This window comes from Petaurus breviceps, unplaced genomic scaffold, assembly GCF_028583685.1.
Source record: "Petaurus breviceps papuanus isolate PSGF00001 unplaced genomic scaffold, PetGlider_PUasm1.0 37, whole genome shotgun sequence".
NCBI lineage: Eukaryota > Metazoa > Chordata > Mammalia > Diprotodontia > Petauridae > Petaurus > Petaurus breviceps.
This window is the reverse complement of record NW_027186296.1, coordinates 66,281,913-66,301,879: the sequence shown is the minus strand read 5'-3', so window position 1 is coordinate 66,301,879 and position 19,967 is coordinate 66,281,913. Positions and strand designations below refer to the sequence as shown.

The 19,967-nt window shown below is 41.3% G+C and overlaps 2 protein-coding genes across 3 annotated transcripts in view; both read left to right on the top strand.

Annotated features, from left to right (window-relative positions):
• Positions 1-12,727, top strand: part of ARPIN (actin related protein 2/3 complex inhibitor) — a 30,431-nt gene extending 17,704 nt beyond the window's left edge. Inside the window, exons 4-6 of the mRNA XM_069098614.1 lie at positions 3,019-3,225; positions 3,708-3,871; positions 9,960-12,727. Of these exons, the coding sequence (XP_068954715.1) occupies positions 3,019-3,225; positions 3,708-3,871; positions 9,960-9,968 (380 nt within the window). The 3' untranslated portion in view covers positions 9,969-12,727. The remainder of the gene's footprint in view (positions 1-3,018; positions 3,226-3,707; positions 3,872-9,959) is intronic.
• Positions 12,728-13,240: 513 nt separating this feature from the next.
• AP3S2 (adaptor related protein complex 3 subunit sigma 2) overlaps positions 13,241-19,967 on the top strand; it is a 52,969-nt gene continuing 46,242 nt past the window's right edge. Inside the window, exon 1 of one of the 2 annotated variants that reach the window (XM_069098616.1) lies at positions 13,241-13,398. In XM_069098616.1, the coding sequence (XP_068954717.1) occupies positions 13,330-13,398 (69 nt within the window). In that variant the 5' untranslated portion in view covers positions 13,241-13,329. The remainder of the gene's footprint in view (positions 13,399-19,967) is intronic. The other variant, XM_069098615.1, reaches the window with a different exon arrangement.

Sequence of the window (19,967 nt, the reverse complement as noted above, 5' to 3'; positions counted from 1 at the left end):
TCTATATGTATCTATATTACCCCTGCTACTATCCCTACTACCACTACTGCTATTGCTGCTGATACTACTATTGCCCCAGACTCCAGTATCTTCCCTCTCTAATATATACTGCTGCTACTATTGTTGTTGGGTCATTTTTTTCAGTCATGTTCTACTCTTCGTAACCCATTTGGGTTTTTCTTGGAACATTTTGCCATTTCTTTCTCCAGCTTATTTTATAGGTGAGTGTAGCAGCAAGCACCCCAAGCGTCCTCAGGGTGGCTGCCCATACAGGTTCTTGGATCTGCTTTGGTAAAGGAAAGCAACTCAGAATGGGTTAACAAGCTTACTTTAATCAGTCAGACCATATATCGTTTACCTTGTTCAGGGGAAAAAGGTCAGCACCCCGAACTTCAAAGTATACAGGCAGAATTATCAAGACAGAAACAGATCAAGTAGACAGATTTCCAAACTGTCCAACCATTACATCCATACCCAGTCAACATCTGGGTTTTTCAAAGCCGGGGGGGCTCTGGACAACGGCTTCCCAGAATCGAGATCAAATCACAGAACACTTCTCAAAGTGAGCCCCCAAAACAAAGCCTCACATCAGGGCTTATATAGCCTTCTCCTGGCTCAGAGAATGTAACAACCTCTTGGACCCACTGGCCAATGCACTTTAGCCTAGGGGCAGGGAAGATCTTCCAAATTTGCATTCCCATTACAGTGAGGAACTGGGGTAAATGGGGTCACACAGTTAATAAGTGTCAGAAGTTGGGTTTGAACTCAGGAAGATGAATTTTCCTGGTTTTAGGTCCAGCGCTCTATCTACTATGTCACCTAGCTGCCTCCTCCTCCTCCTTCTCTCATTTATATAACATTTTAAAGTTTGCCAAGTACTTCATAAATATTGTCTCATTTGATCCTTATGACAACCTTGGAAGGTGGGTGCTATTATTATCCCAATTATACAGATGAGACAACTAAGGTAGACAGAAATTAAGTGCCTTGCCCAGGATCACACAGCTAGGAAGTGTCTGAGGCTGGGTTGGGTCTTCCTGACTCCAGATCAGTTGCTTTAAGGATTATACCACACTCCTGCATACCATTGTTTTTTTTTTGCTTTTTTTTTGGAGGGCAATTGGGGTTAAGTGACTTGCCCAAGGTCACATGGTTAGTTTTTGTGTTAAGTGTCTGAGGTCATATTTGAACTCAGGTCCTTCTGACTCCAGGGCCAGTACTCTATTCACTGTGCCACTTAGCCACCCTGCATACCGTTGTTAAATGACTTACATGTAAGCTCTGAGAGACATGTAATGTGATACCAAATGTGACGTTCATAAATATTTTTTTCATCTGCTTATGCCAAGACCAAATGAGACAATATATGAAAACTTAACAGCTCTAGATGAACAGGAGCTTCTACTCCTACGACCATTACCAGTACTGTTATTGTTATTATGGTTCCCTTTTTTTTTTTAACATGTACAATTATGTAAAAAAATGTAAAACATTTCCATATTAGTCATTTTGTCCCAGAAGACTCAAATAAAAGAAAAAGGAAGAAAGAAAAAAAGGTGAAAAATAATATGCTTCAATCTGTATTCAGATAACACCATTCTTTCTCTAGAGGCGGATAGTATACTTCATCATTAGATCTTTGGGATTGTCTTGGATCATTGTATTACTGAGAATAGCCAAGTCATTCACAGTTCTTCATCAAACTATATTGTTGTTACTGTGTACAATGTTCTCTTGGTTCTGTTCACTTCACTTCACTATACATCAGTTCATGTAAGTCTTTCTAGGTTTTTCTGAAATCATCTTGCTTGTCATTTTTTATAGGACAAGAATATTCCATTACAATCATATTCCACAGTTTGTTTAGCCATTTCCCCAATTGATGGGCATCTATGGTTCCCTTGTGTCTATGATGCTAGGTCTAAGCTTCTCAGTCTGCTTCAAAAATCTCCCATAATCTGGCCCCACCCTTCCTGGTCAATCACTCAACAAACATTTGATGCAATAGGTTGTATAGTCCTTAGAGCACCTGAAGTCAGGTCTCAGACACTTACTAGCTATGTGACCCTGGGCAAGTCATTTAATTTCTTTCTGCCTCAATTTTCTCAACTGTAAAATGGGGACAATAGTAGTACCTACCTCCCAGGGTTATTGTGAAGATCAAATGAGAAAGCAGTTAACACTGTGCATGGAACACAGTACATGCTATGTAAATGTGAGCTATTAATATTATTGTTAAGTACTTAGTATGTTCCAGGTACTGTACTGAACACTAGAGATCTCTGAGGGAGACAGCATATATGGGACTGCTTACATATAAGACACATGGAAAGGCCCTAGCAGTGGGGGAGTTAGGGAATGGGGGAAGAGAGGAAAACCAGGAAGGGCTCTTTTACAGGGTAGGTCTTGAAGGAAGCTAGGGAAGCTAGGAGGCAGAGATAAAGAGCGAGAGGATTCCAGGTCTTTGGGACAGCCATTGGAAAGCCATGCTATCAAGAGATGGTGTGTTATGCAAAGAATAGCCAGTGTCAGGCCAGATGGATCATAGAGTATGTGGAGGAGAGAAGAGTGTAGGAAGAATGGAAAGGTAGGAAGGGGCCAGGTTGTAAAAGGTTTTCCACATTGGCTGTGGGGATCAGCACACAAAATAAGGAAAACCTGAGGTCGATATAGAAATATGTGGGACTGCAGCTGCCTCATAAGAATACATTCAATATCAGAATAGGTCTTTGCTCCGCCAGCATCTGAGAGTTTCTGATAAAACAGGCAAGATGTAATCCCTAGGGTTGTAGGGTTTAAGACCCTAACAATAAGAAGAAGCTGTCAGATTGCTCCTGGAAAGACCTCCAAATAGAAAGCAGTATCAGGCTAGATCATTAGGTGAGTAGGAAGGGCTTCTGTTTGCTCCTGGATTCCACAGAGATCTTGTTCTTATCCAGGAGACCCTGTGGGGCCAAAAAGACTCTTTGCCTGGGAGTTTCAGGCCTCTGATAGAATCTTGTTTGGTTTGGTGGTCAGAGGTGGAAGCCAAAGGTGACACGGACAGACTCTCGCCCATGGAGTTGAAGGGGCTCGTGGAAAAGCCAGAGCTGCTTGCAATGACGGGAAGCCACACTCCGGACCAGACACTGGCATTTTGGATTTCAGAGACTGAGATGGAGAAGATTGAACTAGAGCTAGGTGCAGAAATTCGTCTGAAAACCCAGGGTGATAGCCCTTTCATAGGTGAGTGGTAATTACCTTTCTCAGAGCTTCCTTTGATTATCAATTTTCTCACTGCTCATCTTCCCTCATGTCTTGGTTACATGAATGGAGAGGCTCTCCTGACTCTCACTTCATAGGCCATCTTGTCTAGGTACTCACAGAAGCCCAGCAGATCTTTTTCTGTGCATGGGTAGTGTCATCATGGGACATTTTAAAGTTTCATGACAAACCCCTTGGGGGCCATTAATCCCCGGTGGGTTCTCACAAGCTCTTTTGAGTGAGGGGCGCCATAATGTTATGGAAGTTTTGTCATGGATGTAAGAACTACCATCAGGTACCCAAGTTGATATTTACACACTGAACATATCCATGGTCACGGACTTGGGGACTTGCTTAACCCTATTTTAATTGACTTTTTGAGAATGGAACCAGCTCTCATCAATGGAAAATATATTTTTTTCCTCCCTGTTGATGGCACTTATTCTAAAGCTCTCTTTTTTTAGGCTCTCTAGCAAAACTTGAGGCTGGGACAGTGACCAAGTGTAATTTTGCTGGTGATGGACAAACAGGAGCATCATGGACAGACAATATCATGGCTAAGAAATCCTCAGAAGGAGCTGCATCAGAGATCCGAGGCCAAGGGGATGGGGCAGAAGATGATGAGTGGGTAAGTTGGGAGTGTTCTTGAACACTTGGGGTGAGAGATGGGGATAGAGACAAGGAAGACTGTTGTCCATTTAAATCCCAGCTTTGTTAGCTCTTCTGTGTAGTTTTGGAGAGATTAGCAACTGATAGAATCCAAATTGAATTTAACAAATGTTGATTTATTAGTCACAGCATAATTTATAAAGCACATACAAATTTCTTCAAATTATAGTGAGGTTGGTGAATAGGGACTTTCCTAATTTTTAGTTTGAATTGTGGTTACAGTTTCCAGTGGAATTGATCACTTTATGGTTGATCCATCCCTAGGAGAGGCAGTATCTAGGAGTGGATAGAGGAAGTCCTTGGAGTCACAGGGACCTGAGCTCAGGTTTTGTTACCCTGGACAAGTCCTTTAACTTCTTAGTACCCTGACCAATTCTTTTAGACTACAAGTTTCAGAACGGTAGTTGATCTTTAGTGGTGGATCTTTTGTTGGAATTTCCTCATTGGGAATTCTATACATCAAGGCAATAAATACACACACACACACACACACATGCTTGCTAGTATATGAAACTCATTGAATAATATGGTGAACAATACTGCTTCAGCTTTTTATAAAGCGAACCAAAATAGTTAACCTTAAGCCTCAGGTACTACTCTAAACCCTCTGGTTTGTCCCCTTTTCTCCTTCTCCCCTGTCTACCTCAACTCCACAGCTTACTCAAAGCCCACAGAGTTGGGAATGGAACCAGAGTCTGCAAAGTTTTCAGCCTTGTCTATCAACAAAAATAATTCCTTTTTTTTTAAAGCAATCGGGGTTAAGTAATTCCTTATTCTTTTTTTTTTTTTTTAAAGCAATTGGGGTTAAGTAACTTGCTCAAGGTTACACGGCCAGTTATTATTTCTGGGTGTGGTGCTGAGTATCTGAGCCCGGATTTGATCCAGGTCATCCTGACACTGGAGCCGGTGCTCTTACTCACTGAGCCACCTGGCCGCCCCTAAGCAATTGGGGTTAAGTAACTTGCTCAAGGTTACACGGCCAGGTGTTTCTGGGTGGGTGCTAAGTGTCTGAGCCCTGGATTTGATCTCCAGGTGTTCTCAACACTGGAGCCGGTGCTCTTACTCGCTGTGCTACCTGGCCGCCCCATAATTCCTTATTCTTGAAAGCTTTTTTGTTGCATTTTGTTTAATTGGTTAGTCAGCAAGCATTTATTAGGCACAAACTAAAAGTCAGGCAGTCTTCTAGGTGCTGGGGTTTAGATGAGTATCAATAATTTTTTAAAAATAGACTAAAATATTTCACAGAATCATAGATGCTAGAATTTGGAAGGGACAAGAGAGATTATCCTTTTAAGTCTCAATAAAATCCCACCTCTTCCAGGGAGGCCTCCCCCAACCTCCTTTAATTCCAGTTCCTTCCCTCTATTGATTAACTTCTGTTTATCTTCTGTATAGCTTGCTTTGCATATATACTTGTTTGCATGTTGTCTTCCCCATTAGACTTTAAACTCCTTGAAGGCAGGGACTGTCCTTGACCTCTTTTTGTATTGCTTAGCACAGTGCCTGGTATATAAGTAGTGCTTAATAAATGTTTATTGAATTGAATTGAGTCTAGTTGAATATGTATCTAGGCAGGAATCTCCTCCATTTTCCCTCCTTTCACAGGATACTATCTTTAGACTCTGCTCAAGCATTTTCAGTGATAAAGTCACAGCCCTCTCTTGACACATCTCTCGCTCAGTCCTAACCTTTATCAATCAAGGTAGCAGATACAGAAACCCATAACAGGAGGGCAACCACACCTCATCAACTGGATTTGGCAGTTCTAACTAGGCTGAAGTCTCTGTTTTTAATGAGAATGTTAATCACCCAACAAGAAGTTCTACTTTTCCCCCCTTTTAGACTATATTGGGGTAGTTGTATAGAAATAGCACCAGGGGGTGGATAGGTGGCGCAGTGAGTAAAGTGCCAGCCCTGGAGTCAGGAGGACCCAAGTTTGGTTCTGGCCTCAGACACCTAACACCTACACAAAAAAACTAGCTGTGTAACCTTGGGCAAGTTACTTAACCCCAACTGCCCTCCAAAAAGAAAAAAAAAGAAAGAAAGAAAAGAAAAGGGAAAAAGGAAAAGAAAAAGAAATGGCACCAGTGAAGAGTGAGACGCAGGTAGCAGAATGAAGAGAGAAGGGATGTAGAGTGGAAATAGGGCAGCTGGATGGCTCAGTGTAGTCAGGAAGACCTGAAATCAAATCTAGCCTCTGATATTTATTACTTTGTGTGACCCTGGGCAAGTCATTTTATGTCTGTTTGCCTCAGTCTCCTCATCTGTAAAACGAGGATAATAATAATAACTACTTCCTAGGGTTGTCATGAGGATCCAATGAGGTAATAATTACAAAGTACTTAGCACAGTGCCTGGCACAATAGCTATTACTGTTTTTCTGTTTTATGAGAAGGTAAGCAACCTTCCCAGAATGCATTTCTTCCCATTAGATTGCCCTGGGAGTTCCTCTGGCCATCTGCTTGTAGCATTATAGAATTTAGAAAGGAACTTGAGAGGTTATTTAATCCAAAACAGTCATTTAAACATGTATTAATTTAGGTTTTTTTAATGTCATTGATGTCTTTTGTTTTTATCTGTCATTTCCCCATATATTCCTCTCTTACCCTGTGCCATTGAGTCTTCCCTTGTAAATAAAGAAAAATTGGTTAAGCAAAATCAATCTATAATAATCCCGTCTGATTTCACATGTAAAAATTTCAAACCTATAAGTTCTTCCTGGAGAAAGGAGAGAGGGGCATTTCTTCATAGCCAAGGCCAAGACTAGTCATTGTAGTTGTATGACTTTAAATCTTGTTTTTGTGTTCTTTTTACTTATATCATTGTATATGCTGTTATCCTGCTTCTTCTTGCATAGTTTTCCATCAGTTCATACAAGTATGTACTCTGGAGCAACTATCCGAACTCCCACTTGTATTGATGAGTTGGGTCTCTAGTGTGTGGCTACTGCTCTCCTCAACGGTAGCCCCGTGAGTTTGGAGGGTGTCTTTCTATTTCCATATAGCTCACAAGCCCCACCAGTGTGCTTCCCACAATAATTATAATTTCATACTAGTCTGATTCTTCATGACCCCATTTAGGAGTTTTTCTTGGCGAAGATACTGGAGTGGTTTGCCATTTCATTCTTCAGCTCATTTTCCAAATGAGGAAACTGAGGCAAAGAGGGTTAATTGACTTGCCCAGGGTCACACACAGCTAGCAAGTCTCTGAGTCTGGATTTGAACTCCGGTCTTCTTAACTCCAGGCCCAGAGCTCTATCTTTTATGCCACCTCGCTGCCATTTATACCAATGAATAAGACTTAATTAACTTTTAGAAAGAGGGTGTTTACTAAGGTGGTATGGTAAGAACAGTGGGTATAAAATACCCTCTTCCCCTCAAAATAAAATACAAGTCTGTGGCACACTCTTACTAGTATACACAGAATACAGGGTACATGTTCTCAAGCTTAGAGTGCATATGGTAAATGGGTTACACGATGCCTGGAAGTCTTTTTGCTAGAGACTTCAGGGCGGTAACATTGGATATGTTACACTTTTTCTACTAGGCTTTTTGGAGAGTCTTGAATCTGATTTGTCCTTGCCTCCTGACACAAATAATGTTGTCAGCTGTTCCAGCCACACCATTAAGACATCAGTAGAAAGACAGGAAGAAATTTATGAGGTCCCTTGGTTGAAAAGGAGAGAGCAGATGGAGACAGGCTATAAGGCTCTGTTCCTCCCCTCCAATTGATTCTTTCTAGAAGGTTTAATCAGAGGTTCCCAAACTTATCTGGCCTACTGCCCCCTTAAAAAAAAAATTACTCAGCACCCTGTTGGAAATCTTTCTTTAACCCTTTAATGTTTTTTTTTAAAAATTCGCATTACTTCAAAAATAAAATTTTTCTTTAAATTTTGCATAATACATTTAATAATTTATTGTAAATTGGTGGGGTTTTTCCTGCATTGAGATTTTGACATGACGTGTTGTATCATGTAACCATATAGTATTGTTTTGTAAACAAGTCATTACATGCACATATTCCAGTTGATGCATGCTGGACTTCCCAACAATGCACACAACACACGGTTGCCTACCAACACTTGCTTGTTAAGTCGTGTTGTCGGACTTGACCACTGATCCATTATAACTTACATTTTGTGTGTTTATTTGGAAAATAATGTAATCACCACGACTTTAAGTCTATTACGCAACAGATAAAACATGTATGGTAGGTTTTTTAAAAATTTCTTCTCTTCCTTCCTTATGCTTCTACCACCACCTTATTTTTATTCACCGCCCCCCAATTGTACCCAAGGCTACTAGAACGCCCCTGGATGGTTCTAGAGCCCCTAGGGGGCAGTGTCCACCACTTTGGGAACCTGTGGTAGATAGAAAAATCTCCTTTCTGTTCAAATATCTAATGTTCTCAGTTAGATCCCTGGTTTTATATAAAGCCCACAGGGCATTACCAAGTTTCCTCAGCTAATCAGAAAACAGTTGCTGTGTAACCTAGTTGATCAAGGAATTTTTTTTCTTTCCTTGGTCTACAGCTTATGATTATTTGTTTCTGATGTGTTCTTATCTGGCTAAGATAATAAGACATTTTATCATTTATTTTAAATGGTATGTAGTAACTTAATCTACTTATTCGGTCAACCTTCCTCCCCCCACCAACTCTTTACATCTTTCTTTGAATTCCTCATATTCATTCAAAAGACCAGTTTTAATTAGTCTGCAGGGCATACTCACAGATGTTTCTTTTTTTTAATGTGCATTTTTGACTGAAGATTTGAGTTTACATGTTTTAAAGTTCTCAATTGAATATTTAAAGAAAAATAACCACAACAATGGGTTATTTTTACAGGCAGATGAATCACAAAATTATTATTATTTTTGTAATGACAGTCAGGTTAGATGGTCTTCGTTGTATTTTGTCTTGGTGAATTGCTCTAGAAGAGGAAACTTTGGAGTCAGTTAGATCTAAATCCAGGGCTTGCTTCTGAGGCATAATGGCTATGTGACTTGGGCAAGTAATTTCTCGCCTTTCTAAAGTGGTATGTTATAGTTGATGGAGTTTCCATACTGAGAATTTTCCAGCTGATGAAACTGTTATGTAACTATAAAGTTGCAGGTTTTAAAAAGGTAAGAACCACTGGGCCAGTTCAGTTCCTAGGGCTAGATGCTCCATGGATTGAAAGGATAAACAGGTGTTTATGCTTTTTGGAGGGGGGAGGGCAGGGCAATTGGGATGAAGTGACTTGCCCAAGGTCACATGGCTAGTGTTAAGTGTCTGAGGCTGGATTTGAACTTAGGTCCTCCTGACTCCAGGGCTGGTGCTATATTCACTGCACCACCTAGCTGCCCCTGCAAAACATTATTCTAATATAGAAAAGAAGGATAGTCTCTGCTCTCATTCAGCCGCCATTGTAATAGTTCGAGAAGACAGTATATGTAGGAGGTTTCAACTTCAAATCAGATGGAAAGGCCCTGTGGTCCTTAGGGAACAGTAGTAGGGTAGGTGGTAATGCCACGGCCTTTGGTGGTGAGAATGCTTTGTTCTGGGTCTTTGGCAAACATAGTTGCTGAGCAGGCAGGGAATACAGTCACCTACAGAGATGGTTTCTATGTTGTATCTATGTATTTAACCCTTATATGATGACTGTTAAGAGTTGGATAGAACCAAAGCCAGGAGCATCTGGGTGGCTTTGGTATCCCGGGGTTCTTGGGTTTCCCTGCCCAATGGAGGCAGTTGGTCAGTGCTTGATGGCTGCAGGGGTCAGGCTGCAAGCAGGGCCAGTGACCTGGGCAAAGGGATGCTCCAATCCTAGAGTTCTTGGACTGTCTTCCCCTGGGCCTGAGTGGTGGTGGGTGAGATTGTGGCAAATAGTTTGACTGCCCCTCCAATACTCCGCTTATCCCAAGACTCTTGAATAATTCTCACCAATGGCTTCTGAATCTTTTTTTTGGTCTTGTGAGATGGTGGTCTGATCCCTGACCAGTTTGAGCATTTCAAATAATGCTCTCTGTTAATAACTGTTCTATTTTTTTTTTTTAATGTTTCTCCAGGATGACTGAGAGTAGCAGGAAGTGGAACATCTCTCTGGTGGGCACAATCATCGTGAAACTTCTTTTGAATCCCTTTACCCCAATTTCATCTTTGATGCTTCTTATGGAACAGTGGCAGTAGGAGGGGAAGAGATCATCACCTTTTCTTAGAAGATGGAATATATTTCAGACTGGCCCACCTCTACTAAAATCCTACTGGGTCTGGGCAAATCAATTCATTGTGGCTCCTGGACGACCTGGGCTCAAGGCCTGGTCTTCTTAGAGTTTCCCCTTTAGTTCTTGTCGAGGGAAGAGTTGCCATGTCCTCATTCAGGCGGCTTAAGAGTGTTCTTGGGGTGTGACCAGATATCTCCAAGATGAATTGGAATTATTTATAACTACACTTGGAGGAAACAAAAGTGATTCACTCAGCTGAGACACAGTGGCTCATGGGAACAAATCTGTGAATTCTCTGTTGGTCATTTTGACTTTTAACTTCCTGCATGAGCCCCTGAAAAACTAAAGTTGGACATCAGTTCCTCTGTCCTTCCTCTTTGTGCTTCTTCCTTGTGGCCTTCAACAGATTCATATACTCTCTCCCACAGCCCTATACTCCTCTTACCTCTCTTGGCAATGCAGCCATATTTCCATTTACACCATAGCCTTCATCCCCAATTTCACATTGTCCCTCTGATAATTGTCTCCTCACTGGGTCTTACAATTTTAATCTCCATCTCCTGATTCCAAGAGGCTTTGGATTTGGCCAGCACTAACCGGGCAATTGATAGGGAAGAGTCAAAGGGGTCCACTGGTGTGCCTCTTTGTTCCATAGCTCTAAAACTAACCCTACCAGTCCAGAATGTTTTGCTTTTTAATGTAACTTACGCCTTTTTTATACTGCAAGCTAATTTTATCAACGATTTTTGTCAATTAGTAAACTTCTGGGGTGGGAGAACACAAAACAATCCTCCGATTTAAGTGTGTGTTTCTTAGTTTGAGTCAGATCAACAAACATTTATTCAGTATTTACTATGTGCCAGAAACTGTCCTAATCTTAGTTTCAGGATGCTGTTCACTGGAAGTGATTTCTAAGTGTTGTTACTACTGACTAGCCAGTTAATATGCTACGAAAAGCAGAATCTGGAGTAGGTTGAAATCTAATCTTCCCGAAAAAGGAGCAGGACCCACCCAGTTGGGGCCTTGGAGATCTCTCTGACTTAACCTCTATCTGGAACATTCCGAGAATATCAGTCAGTGAGCATTTATTGAATATCTGCAGTATGCCAGGTATTGCATTAGGTAGAGAGATACAAAGACAAACTTTGGGATTGGAGGTGACTCTATGGTCCGTCCCTAGACTGGGCTGGACATAAAGATGGGTGATAACTGGCCCTTTGCTTCATAGCTCAGTTCTGTCAGTCAGTAAGCATTGATGAGATGCTGCTGTTTGCCAGGCACTGTGTTAAATTCTAGAGATACAAAGAAAGGCAAGTCCTGAAGGAAAAGAGAGTTCTGAAAAATAATGTTATTTGTCAGATTTCCTGGTCAGTGTCATGTGTCAGATGGGCAAGTGTAAAACACCCCATGGCCCAGGATGGAACCCTATTTTTCCACATTCCAGGGTCTTTGAAATAATGCTGTCGATGGATTAAATTCTCTCATACTATTTTCTTCCAAAGGGGAAGGAAATAAGCATTATAAAGTACTGTGTTAAGAATTTTACAATTATTATCTCATTTGATCATCACAACAACCCTGCAAGGTTAGTGCTATTAATATCCTCATTTAACAGTTGAGGGAACTAAGGCAAACACACGGAGGTTAAGTGTCTTGCCCAGTTTCACACAGCTAGTAAGTGTCCAAGGCTGGGTTTGAACTTGGGTCTTTCTGATTCCAGGCCCACTTTGTGCCCTTTCCACTGCCTAAAAGGAATGCTGCATCACATGTGTTTAAAAATTTTGATTTTGGTTTTTATTGATGGGGTACCCATAGCTTATTCTTTTTTTTTTTTTTTGGTCACCTTACTTTCTGAATTTATCCCTCCCAGGGAGCTATCCTTTGTAACAAAGATTAGGAAAAAAAATAGAAGTAGATGAACAAAAACAGCAAGTTTGCTGTATCCCACAGTATATACAGTATTCCAAGCCAAAAGCAAGAAGGTGCATTTTCTCAATTCTTTTTTTTTGCTTTTTGGAGGGCAATTGGGGTTAAGTGAGTTGCCCAAGGTTACACGGCTAGTTTTTGTATGTGTCTGAGGCCGAATTTGAACTCAGATCCTCCTGAGTCCAGGGCCGGTGCTCTATTCACTTCATCATCTAGCCGCCCCCACATTTTCTCAATTCTTATGGAACTTGTGCCCAATAGATGAAAAAAATTTATAAAAACCTGTATGGTTAGGGTTAGAGTTAGGGTTAAAGGATAGAGACTGCTCTCCCATTATGGAAGTTACATATTCCCACCTGTCTTTGAGGAGGGCTTGATTCTGGGGCTTATGGCTTTGAGTCTAAATAAACTGTGTCTTCCTGGGGCCCAGTGACTTTATTGCCAAATCAGTCTAGTCTGGTGGAATTGAGCATGCATAAAGATCAGAGGGTCATAGAATTAGAACTGTCAACGCTGTCATTTTACAGATGAGGAAACAGGCCCAGAGAAGTTAACTCCTTTGTCTGAGGTCACACAGCTAGCTGCTGGCTGAGATTTGAATACAGATTTTATGCCCTCTTTAAGTCCAGTTCTGTATATACACCACCCTGGCTTTGTTACTGATTAAACAGATACTTTTAAAGTCATTTCACTGCCTGCTATACTTACAAGATCATTTTGTAGATAAACTTATGGGAGCAAAGAATACATAATAGCACTCATGTAATATTTACCATATCCTCAAAACCATCCCGGAAGGTGCTGTTATCATCCCCATTTCATAGCTAAGGAAACTGAGGTAAGTAGAGGTTAAGTGATTTTCCCAGGATCCTGTAACTAGGGAGTATCTGACACTCCCACCTTTGCACTCCCTTTACTCCAGGGAAGACAGGGTATGTTGTTTATCCTTCATGATGATGATAGCTAACATTTACATAGCACGAAAATGCCCCCAGGCCCTGGGCATCGGTACGGGGGGCCCTATATTTTTGGTGCTGTAAAGTTTAGTGATGGACTCCTGGGAATTACAAAAAAGCTGGTGGGAAAATTGAGTCCCAACCAAGGAGAACGCCACCCTCTGGAGGTTTGGGAGAAAGGGAGAGGGGCCCTTAGGCGACGTCTCTATATTTTCTTGGGGGGGGGGGGGGCACTATTGGCAGAAGGACGGGCCGGAAGTAAGCATCAGTCCTGGCGGAAGGAGCCGGAAGCGGTGCCGGAGAATCGGTAGCGGCGGTGGCCCTCCGGAAAGATGATCCAGGCGATTCTGGTGTTTAACAACCATGGGAAGCCGCGGCTGGTCCGCTTCTACCAGCGCTTCGTGAGTGCGGCCCCTTTCGCGCCGCGGCAACACCTCCTCCCTCCTTGCCGCTTGACTCTTGAACCCTGCTGCCGGTGGCGTCTTTGTCGCTACCCTGGCGTCTACACCTGCTGCGCGAGTCCTCCTGTGATCCTGGGAAGGGGCGGGTGTGGTGGAAGGAGGGCTGGGTTAGAGTTGTATAATCCCGGAATAGTGAGATTACCCTGGCGCTCAACCCTTATTTTACGGAGGCGGAGGCTGAGGCCCAGAGAGGGCAAGCGACTGGCTCCAGGACTCACTGGTCAGCATTATTAGGGCCGGGATTCGAACCCTGGGCCCTTGATTGCCAACGTGTGGGTCCTCACCCTGAAACCTCTAATGTAACTTTGGGCGGGCGACGTCGCCTCTCGGATCCTCAGTTTCCTTATCTGTAAAATAGGCTTGCGGGGGAGGTTGGACTGGAAGACTTTGGATAAGAATCGTTCAGGTTTCAGTGGTCATTCTGCCGCCATGCACCGTAACTAACCATATTATAGAATTGCAAGTGCCTTCTCTCTGCCCGTCATTCCCTGTTTATCCTGTGTGTACCTGGCTTTGCATGTATTTGTGGGCGTGCTGTCTTCCCCTTCCTCATTAGATTGTAAGCTTCCTGTGGGCAGGGGCTGCCTTTTGCCTCTTTGTATCTCCACTTTAGTAGGTGCTTAGTAAATGTTCCATTGAATTGAATTGAACCAACCCCCCCGCAAGGACTTGGCAGGCCGGAGAGAGTCGTGCCTTATTTCATTTCCCCTTCAAGCCCCTAAACCTTCCTGGTTTTGACCTTCTTAAGGTTAGCAGCCCTCATCCTGGCTTGCTAGGCTTGCCCACCTGCATTTCATCTTTATCCCAAGTTACCGCGATTTAGCCATTGTTGGAGAGAAATAACGAATGTATTTGGAGGTGCAGTACAAATGTTGTGTATTGTGGTCTAAACCCTTTTCCTATCACTGAAAACGGATTACCTTGCCCCTGTGCATGCCTTTCACAGCTGTCCTGACCTAGTGGAAAGAACACTGAATTCCAGTCCTGACTGCTACTTACCACTGATAGGAACGTGGACAAGTCCATCCATTTTAAACAGCCTCAGTTTCCTTATCTGAAAAATGAAGGTGTTAGGGTAAATGATCTCTGTGGCCTTTTCCAGCTCTTACTACCAAGAAAGACCTTTAGGAGTGGGTCCTTTTTTTTGAAAGGCATTATGGACAAGGCTGCATTGGCATACTGCTCACAGTGCTGGACTTGGGAGTCAGGAGACCTGGATTCAAATTCTGTCTCTATACCACTTAGTAGTTATGTTCAAGTCATTTAACTAATATGAGTTTCAGTTTACTCATCTGTAAAACTGGATTAGTACCTATAGTACCTGTATCTCAGTAGATTAGTATCTATAGTACCTATATCTCAGGGCTGTTAGGAGGCATGGAAGTATGTAAAGTGATTTGCAAACTTGTGTGCTATAAACATATCAGTAATTATTCTTTTCTTTTTATTGATTTGAGATGCTTTCTTACACTTTTGTCATTACCATGGCCATTACCAAATTCCTGTTCTTAGATCTTAAGCCCCTTCCTTGGTCTTTCATACTACTTTTCATTTCCGCTACTCACACTTAGGCCTGGGTTCTGGAATTCTGTGTTCCACAAAGGCAGAGAGCATCTTTTGAAAATTTGATTTGTCCATTTGATTCCACAAATATTAATCGAGTATTTACCAAGTGGAAGGCAATGGATGAACAAGAGTACAATGGAAGTACAAGAAGATAAGTAAGACAGCTCTCTGGCTCCAAGCGGTTGACATTTGAATGGAGGATATAAGATCTGCAGAAATAACTAATAGAAAATAGAATAGTTTGTGTGTGAAATGTCTACAAAAGACTTATGACCAAAGTTGATAAGAGAGCCATTATTTTCCACTTAGGGCAAGATTAGATATGGCTGCACAGAAAAGGTAACATTGGAGGTGAGCTTTTGAAAGAGAGGTAAGATTTAACATTACTTAGATTTTTTTAGTATAATTTTTAAACCCCCAACACCATCTTTTAAAATACCTTAGCCACATGGAAATATTTTTTGCATGACTTCGTATGTAAAATGGTTATCATTGCTTTCCTTCTCAATGGATGGAAGAGTGGTGAAAGGGATATAATTTGGATCTCAAAATTTAAAAAAGAATGTTAAATTTTTTTAAGCAAACAACGATAAGTTTATTAAATGTCTTCTCTATGCCAGGTCCTGTGCTAGGCACTGTACAAATTTTCTCTCATTTGATCCTTACGACAAACCTGGGAAGTATGTTTTATTGTTATCTCCACTTTGCAGTTGAGAAAACTGAGGCAAAGATAATGTGATTGACCCAAGGTCACAAAGCTAGAAAGTCTTTTGAGTTTGCATTTGAACTCAGGTTTTCCTGACTTATGAATCAGAGCCCTATCCATTGTACCACCTAGCTGCCTCTGTATGTACTAAGTGTATAAAGCATAATTTGAACTCAGATCTTTTTGCATCTAAGTCTAGTGTTCTTTCTGCTATGTGATGTAAGTAATAAGAAGAATATATAATTAGATGAAGAACTAGCATTTATATAGATTAGCACATCCCAGTGACTCGTACAGTTCCTGTAGCTCATTATCCTCATCCTCTCCAAAACGGTTCCTCTTTTCCACCCCTCTCAATTCTCCCACCTCAAAATTGTATCATAATATCTACCCCCCCATGTCTGTTCCATAGATAATACACTTTCAGCATGTTAAAAGTATTACCTTCTCACTCCTTCCATCCATGAGCTCTTGTTGAAACATGGCCTTCCTCCTGATGACAAAGCCTCCCTAGCCACTCTTTTCAGTACTGGCTACACTTTCAGTTATTCTCTTTGGCTCACTAGCGACGGTGGGAGAGTTGGAATATTACTGCTACTGCTTGCTCCCCATTGCCATTTCAGTTTCTCTCCCCTTTTTTTTTTTAAATTTATTTATTTTTAGTTTTCAATATTCACTTCCTTAAGCTTTTGAGTTTTAAATTTTCTACCCCTCTCCCTTTCTGCCTCTCCCTTCCCCTTCCCCAAGACTATGTGCAATCTGATATAGGTTCTACATATACAAGAGAATGCTAAAAATTTAAAATAAAAGTACTCTAGCCAGTGGGACTTGACAGGTTCTGCTGTTTAAATTATTTGTGGGTAAATGTCAGTTTGGGGCAGCCAGGTGGCAAAGTGCATAAAGTGCTAGGCCTAGAATCAGGAAGACCCTGAGTTTTAATATGGCCTCAGACACTTACTAGCTGTTTGACCCTGGACAAATCACATAACCCTGTTTGCCTCGGTTTCCACATCTGTAAAATGAGCTGGAGTAGGACACGGCAAACCACTTTAGTATCTTTGCCAAGAAAACCCCAAATAGGGTCATGAAAAGTTGGATGTGACAAAAACAACTAAACAATAGCAAACAAAAATGTCAGTTTTGATAGTACTGGTATGTTGGGGGATATGTTGTATCATAAGTGTTCAGAAACTGTTAGTTGCTGGAATGTAGGAAATTTTAATATTGCAGTGTGAGTAAACACTAAACAAATCAGACAGTGCTTTGATTTCTTTTTAAGGTGGACATATTGCTTTGTTTCATGCATTTAAATTCATATTAAGTACTGCAAAGTTTACCCATCAGTTTTCTCTCAAATACTGAAAATCATGTTCAGTGCCGTAGCCAAAACACACATACACTCTTTGCTATTCAGCATCATCACAATGCATTTCTGCTCTCCTCCCAAATACAGGCTCGTAGAGTCCAACCCTTCCCCCATTTAATACTCTTCCTGTAGGTCAAAGGGAAACATTACAGTTTCAAAATTCTAGTTGAAATAAATGGGACAGAACTTATTCCCTATATGTGTCACCTATTTCATTGTAAGGAATTATTTTAAATTTAATTTTAAATAGAAGTTATGTGTATTTCTTAAGCATTTAAATACATCTTAGAAATGGTGCCTGCTTCATACATTAAGGATATGTTGTTCTTTTTCAGTTGTGTTCAACTCTTAGTGACCTTGTTTGAGGTTTTCTTGGCAAAGATACTGGTGGAGTTTGCCATTTCTTTCTCCATCTCATTTTACAGATGAGGAAACTGAGGTAAACAGGGTGAAGTTACTTGTTTAGAGTTACACAGTTAGTGTATGCCAGAAGCCAGATTTGAATTTAGAAAGATGAGTTCCTGACTCCAGACCTAGCACTCTATCCATTGTATTACCTAGCTGCCCTGTATGTTAAGGATATACACCCAATGAATTGATTTCCAAAATGCTTTGGAACAGTAACATCTGGAAAATACAACAAACTAGAATTCGTTACTTATACATTCCCTTGGTTTCTAATCTACCGGGTTTCAGGGAGCAGTGGGAAGAAGCCAATGTAGACACAAAGGGCTTCTTAAACTTTTTGCACTTGGGGACCCATTTGGAGCTTCTTAAACTGTGAGTCGAGACCCCATGGGGTCTCAGTTAAGAAGCACCGTAAGACCCATGAGCAGTGAAGAGGGAAGAAGGCAACATTCATTTCTTTGAGGTTCTGCTGTGATACCTAAGTTGAACATTATTCTAGTCTTGTAAAGTTTACATGATTGAGGGCATATAAGCAATTGGTATTTGACTTTTTCTTGGTCAAGTATTTAGATATCTTGGGGCAGCTAGGTGGCTCAGTGAGTAAAGCACCGGCTCAGAGTCGGGAGGACCTGAGTTTGGTTCTGGCCTTAGACACTTAACACAGAAAAACTAGCCGTATAACCTTGGGCAAGTTACTTAACCCCAATTGCCCTCCAAAAGGCAAAAAAAAAAAAAAGAATTTGGATATCTTTCTCCTTACCTCTATTCTCTTATAAAACAGACTTTAGTTTGGGAGAGGCTTAGCCACTTAAAAAAAAAGGATTTAGGGGCGGCCAGGTGGCTCAGCGAGTAAGAGCACCGGCTTCAGTGTCAGGATGACCTGGATCAAATCCCAGCTCAGATACTCAGCACCACAACCAGAAATAACTGGCCGTGTAACCTTGAGCAAGTTACTTAACCCCAATTGCTTATAAAAAAAAAAGGATTTGTATTTAACATACTGTATATGTTTTATCAAGGGATGAGGAAGTGCTTATAGTAAGCAATTTATAAACTTTTTAGGGTAGAAGTGTTGGGAAAAAATCCTCATCAGTGATTACGTTAACCAATGTCAGGCTCTTCTTTTGAGTTCTTTTTCACAGCCTTATTAGTTAGATATAAGTAAGCAATCCACTACCTACTCTCTTCCTGTTATAGTAAATCTACCCTCTCCAATTGGGAGAAGGGTTACAACTTGAATCTTTCTCTCCTCCTTCTGTCCATTCTTTTCCCTTCCTCTTATCATTTTTGATGTGAAGAACAATATCCCTACCTCATTTTCTCCAAACTCTTTTAGAACAGGTTTAAAGTACTTGATCAGAGTCAAAACTTTTCAAGTTTATAGCAAGTGGATCAAAAGGAGGATTTTTTTTTTTTTTAGTGCTTAGAGTAGCTCCACAGACAAATTCAAGAATTTTGGTCTGAGAGAACTTTCTTAATTCTTTTCAGTCTTTCAGTGATAGGTAGTAACCAGACAATTCATAGCATTTAGATCATAGCTGGAGAGCTGGAAGAGAACTCTGAGGCCATTTTGTCTAATCCCTTGAGAAAACAGAGGCCAAAGGTCTATTCTAATCAGTATTAATTGGTTTGATAGTCTATATAAATCAGATAGGGATAGATAGGTTCTTATAGTGGGCCTCAAACTTTAATGTAGTGTTCACTGCTTGTTTACCAAGTTATGAGGCTCACTTGCACAACCTTGAAAATGTTATCAAAGTTACCTCTATCCTGTTGTACTCAGACTCCATGTCCAAACCCAGCGTGGGCCTTGATGCTTTGGAAAGTCTCCCAATTTATTTTTGTACCTCTGGACCATTCTCTCATGTCCAGCATGAGCAGGTGACCATCTTATGAGCACTTAGTGGATGACACCTCCCACCCCTCCAGCCAACCCCCTACAAATACATCATTTTTTGGGCCCTGTAGCAGCAAGCACCCTAAGCATCCTCAGGGTGGCTGCCACCACAGGTTCTTGGATCTGCTTTGATAAAGGAAAGCAACTCAAAATGGGTTAACAAGCTTACTTTAATCAGTCAAACATGTATCATTTACCTAGTTCAGGGGAAAAAGGTCAGCACCCCGAACTTCAGAATATACAGACAGAATTATCAAGAAAGAGAAACAGATCAAGTAGACAGCTTTCCAAACTGTCCAACCATTACATCCATACCAAATCAACATCTGGGTTTCTCAAAGGGGGGGGGCCCCTCTGGACAAGGCTTCCCAGAATCCAGATCAAATCACAGAACACTTCTCAAAGTGAGCCCCAAAACAAAGCTGGGCTTATATAGCCATTCTCCTGGCTCAGAGAATGTAACAATCTTATTGACTCACTGGCCAATCAAGAAGTATCTACTGAAAAACAAGCCTCCCACCCCAAGCTCCAGGTGCACTTTAGCCTAGGGGCAGGGAAGATCTTTA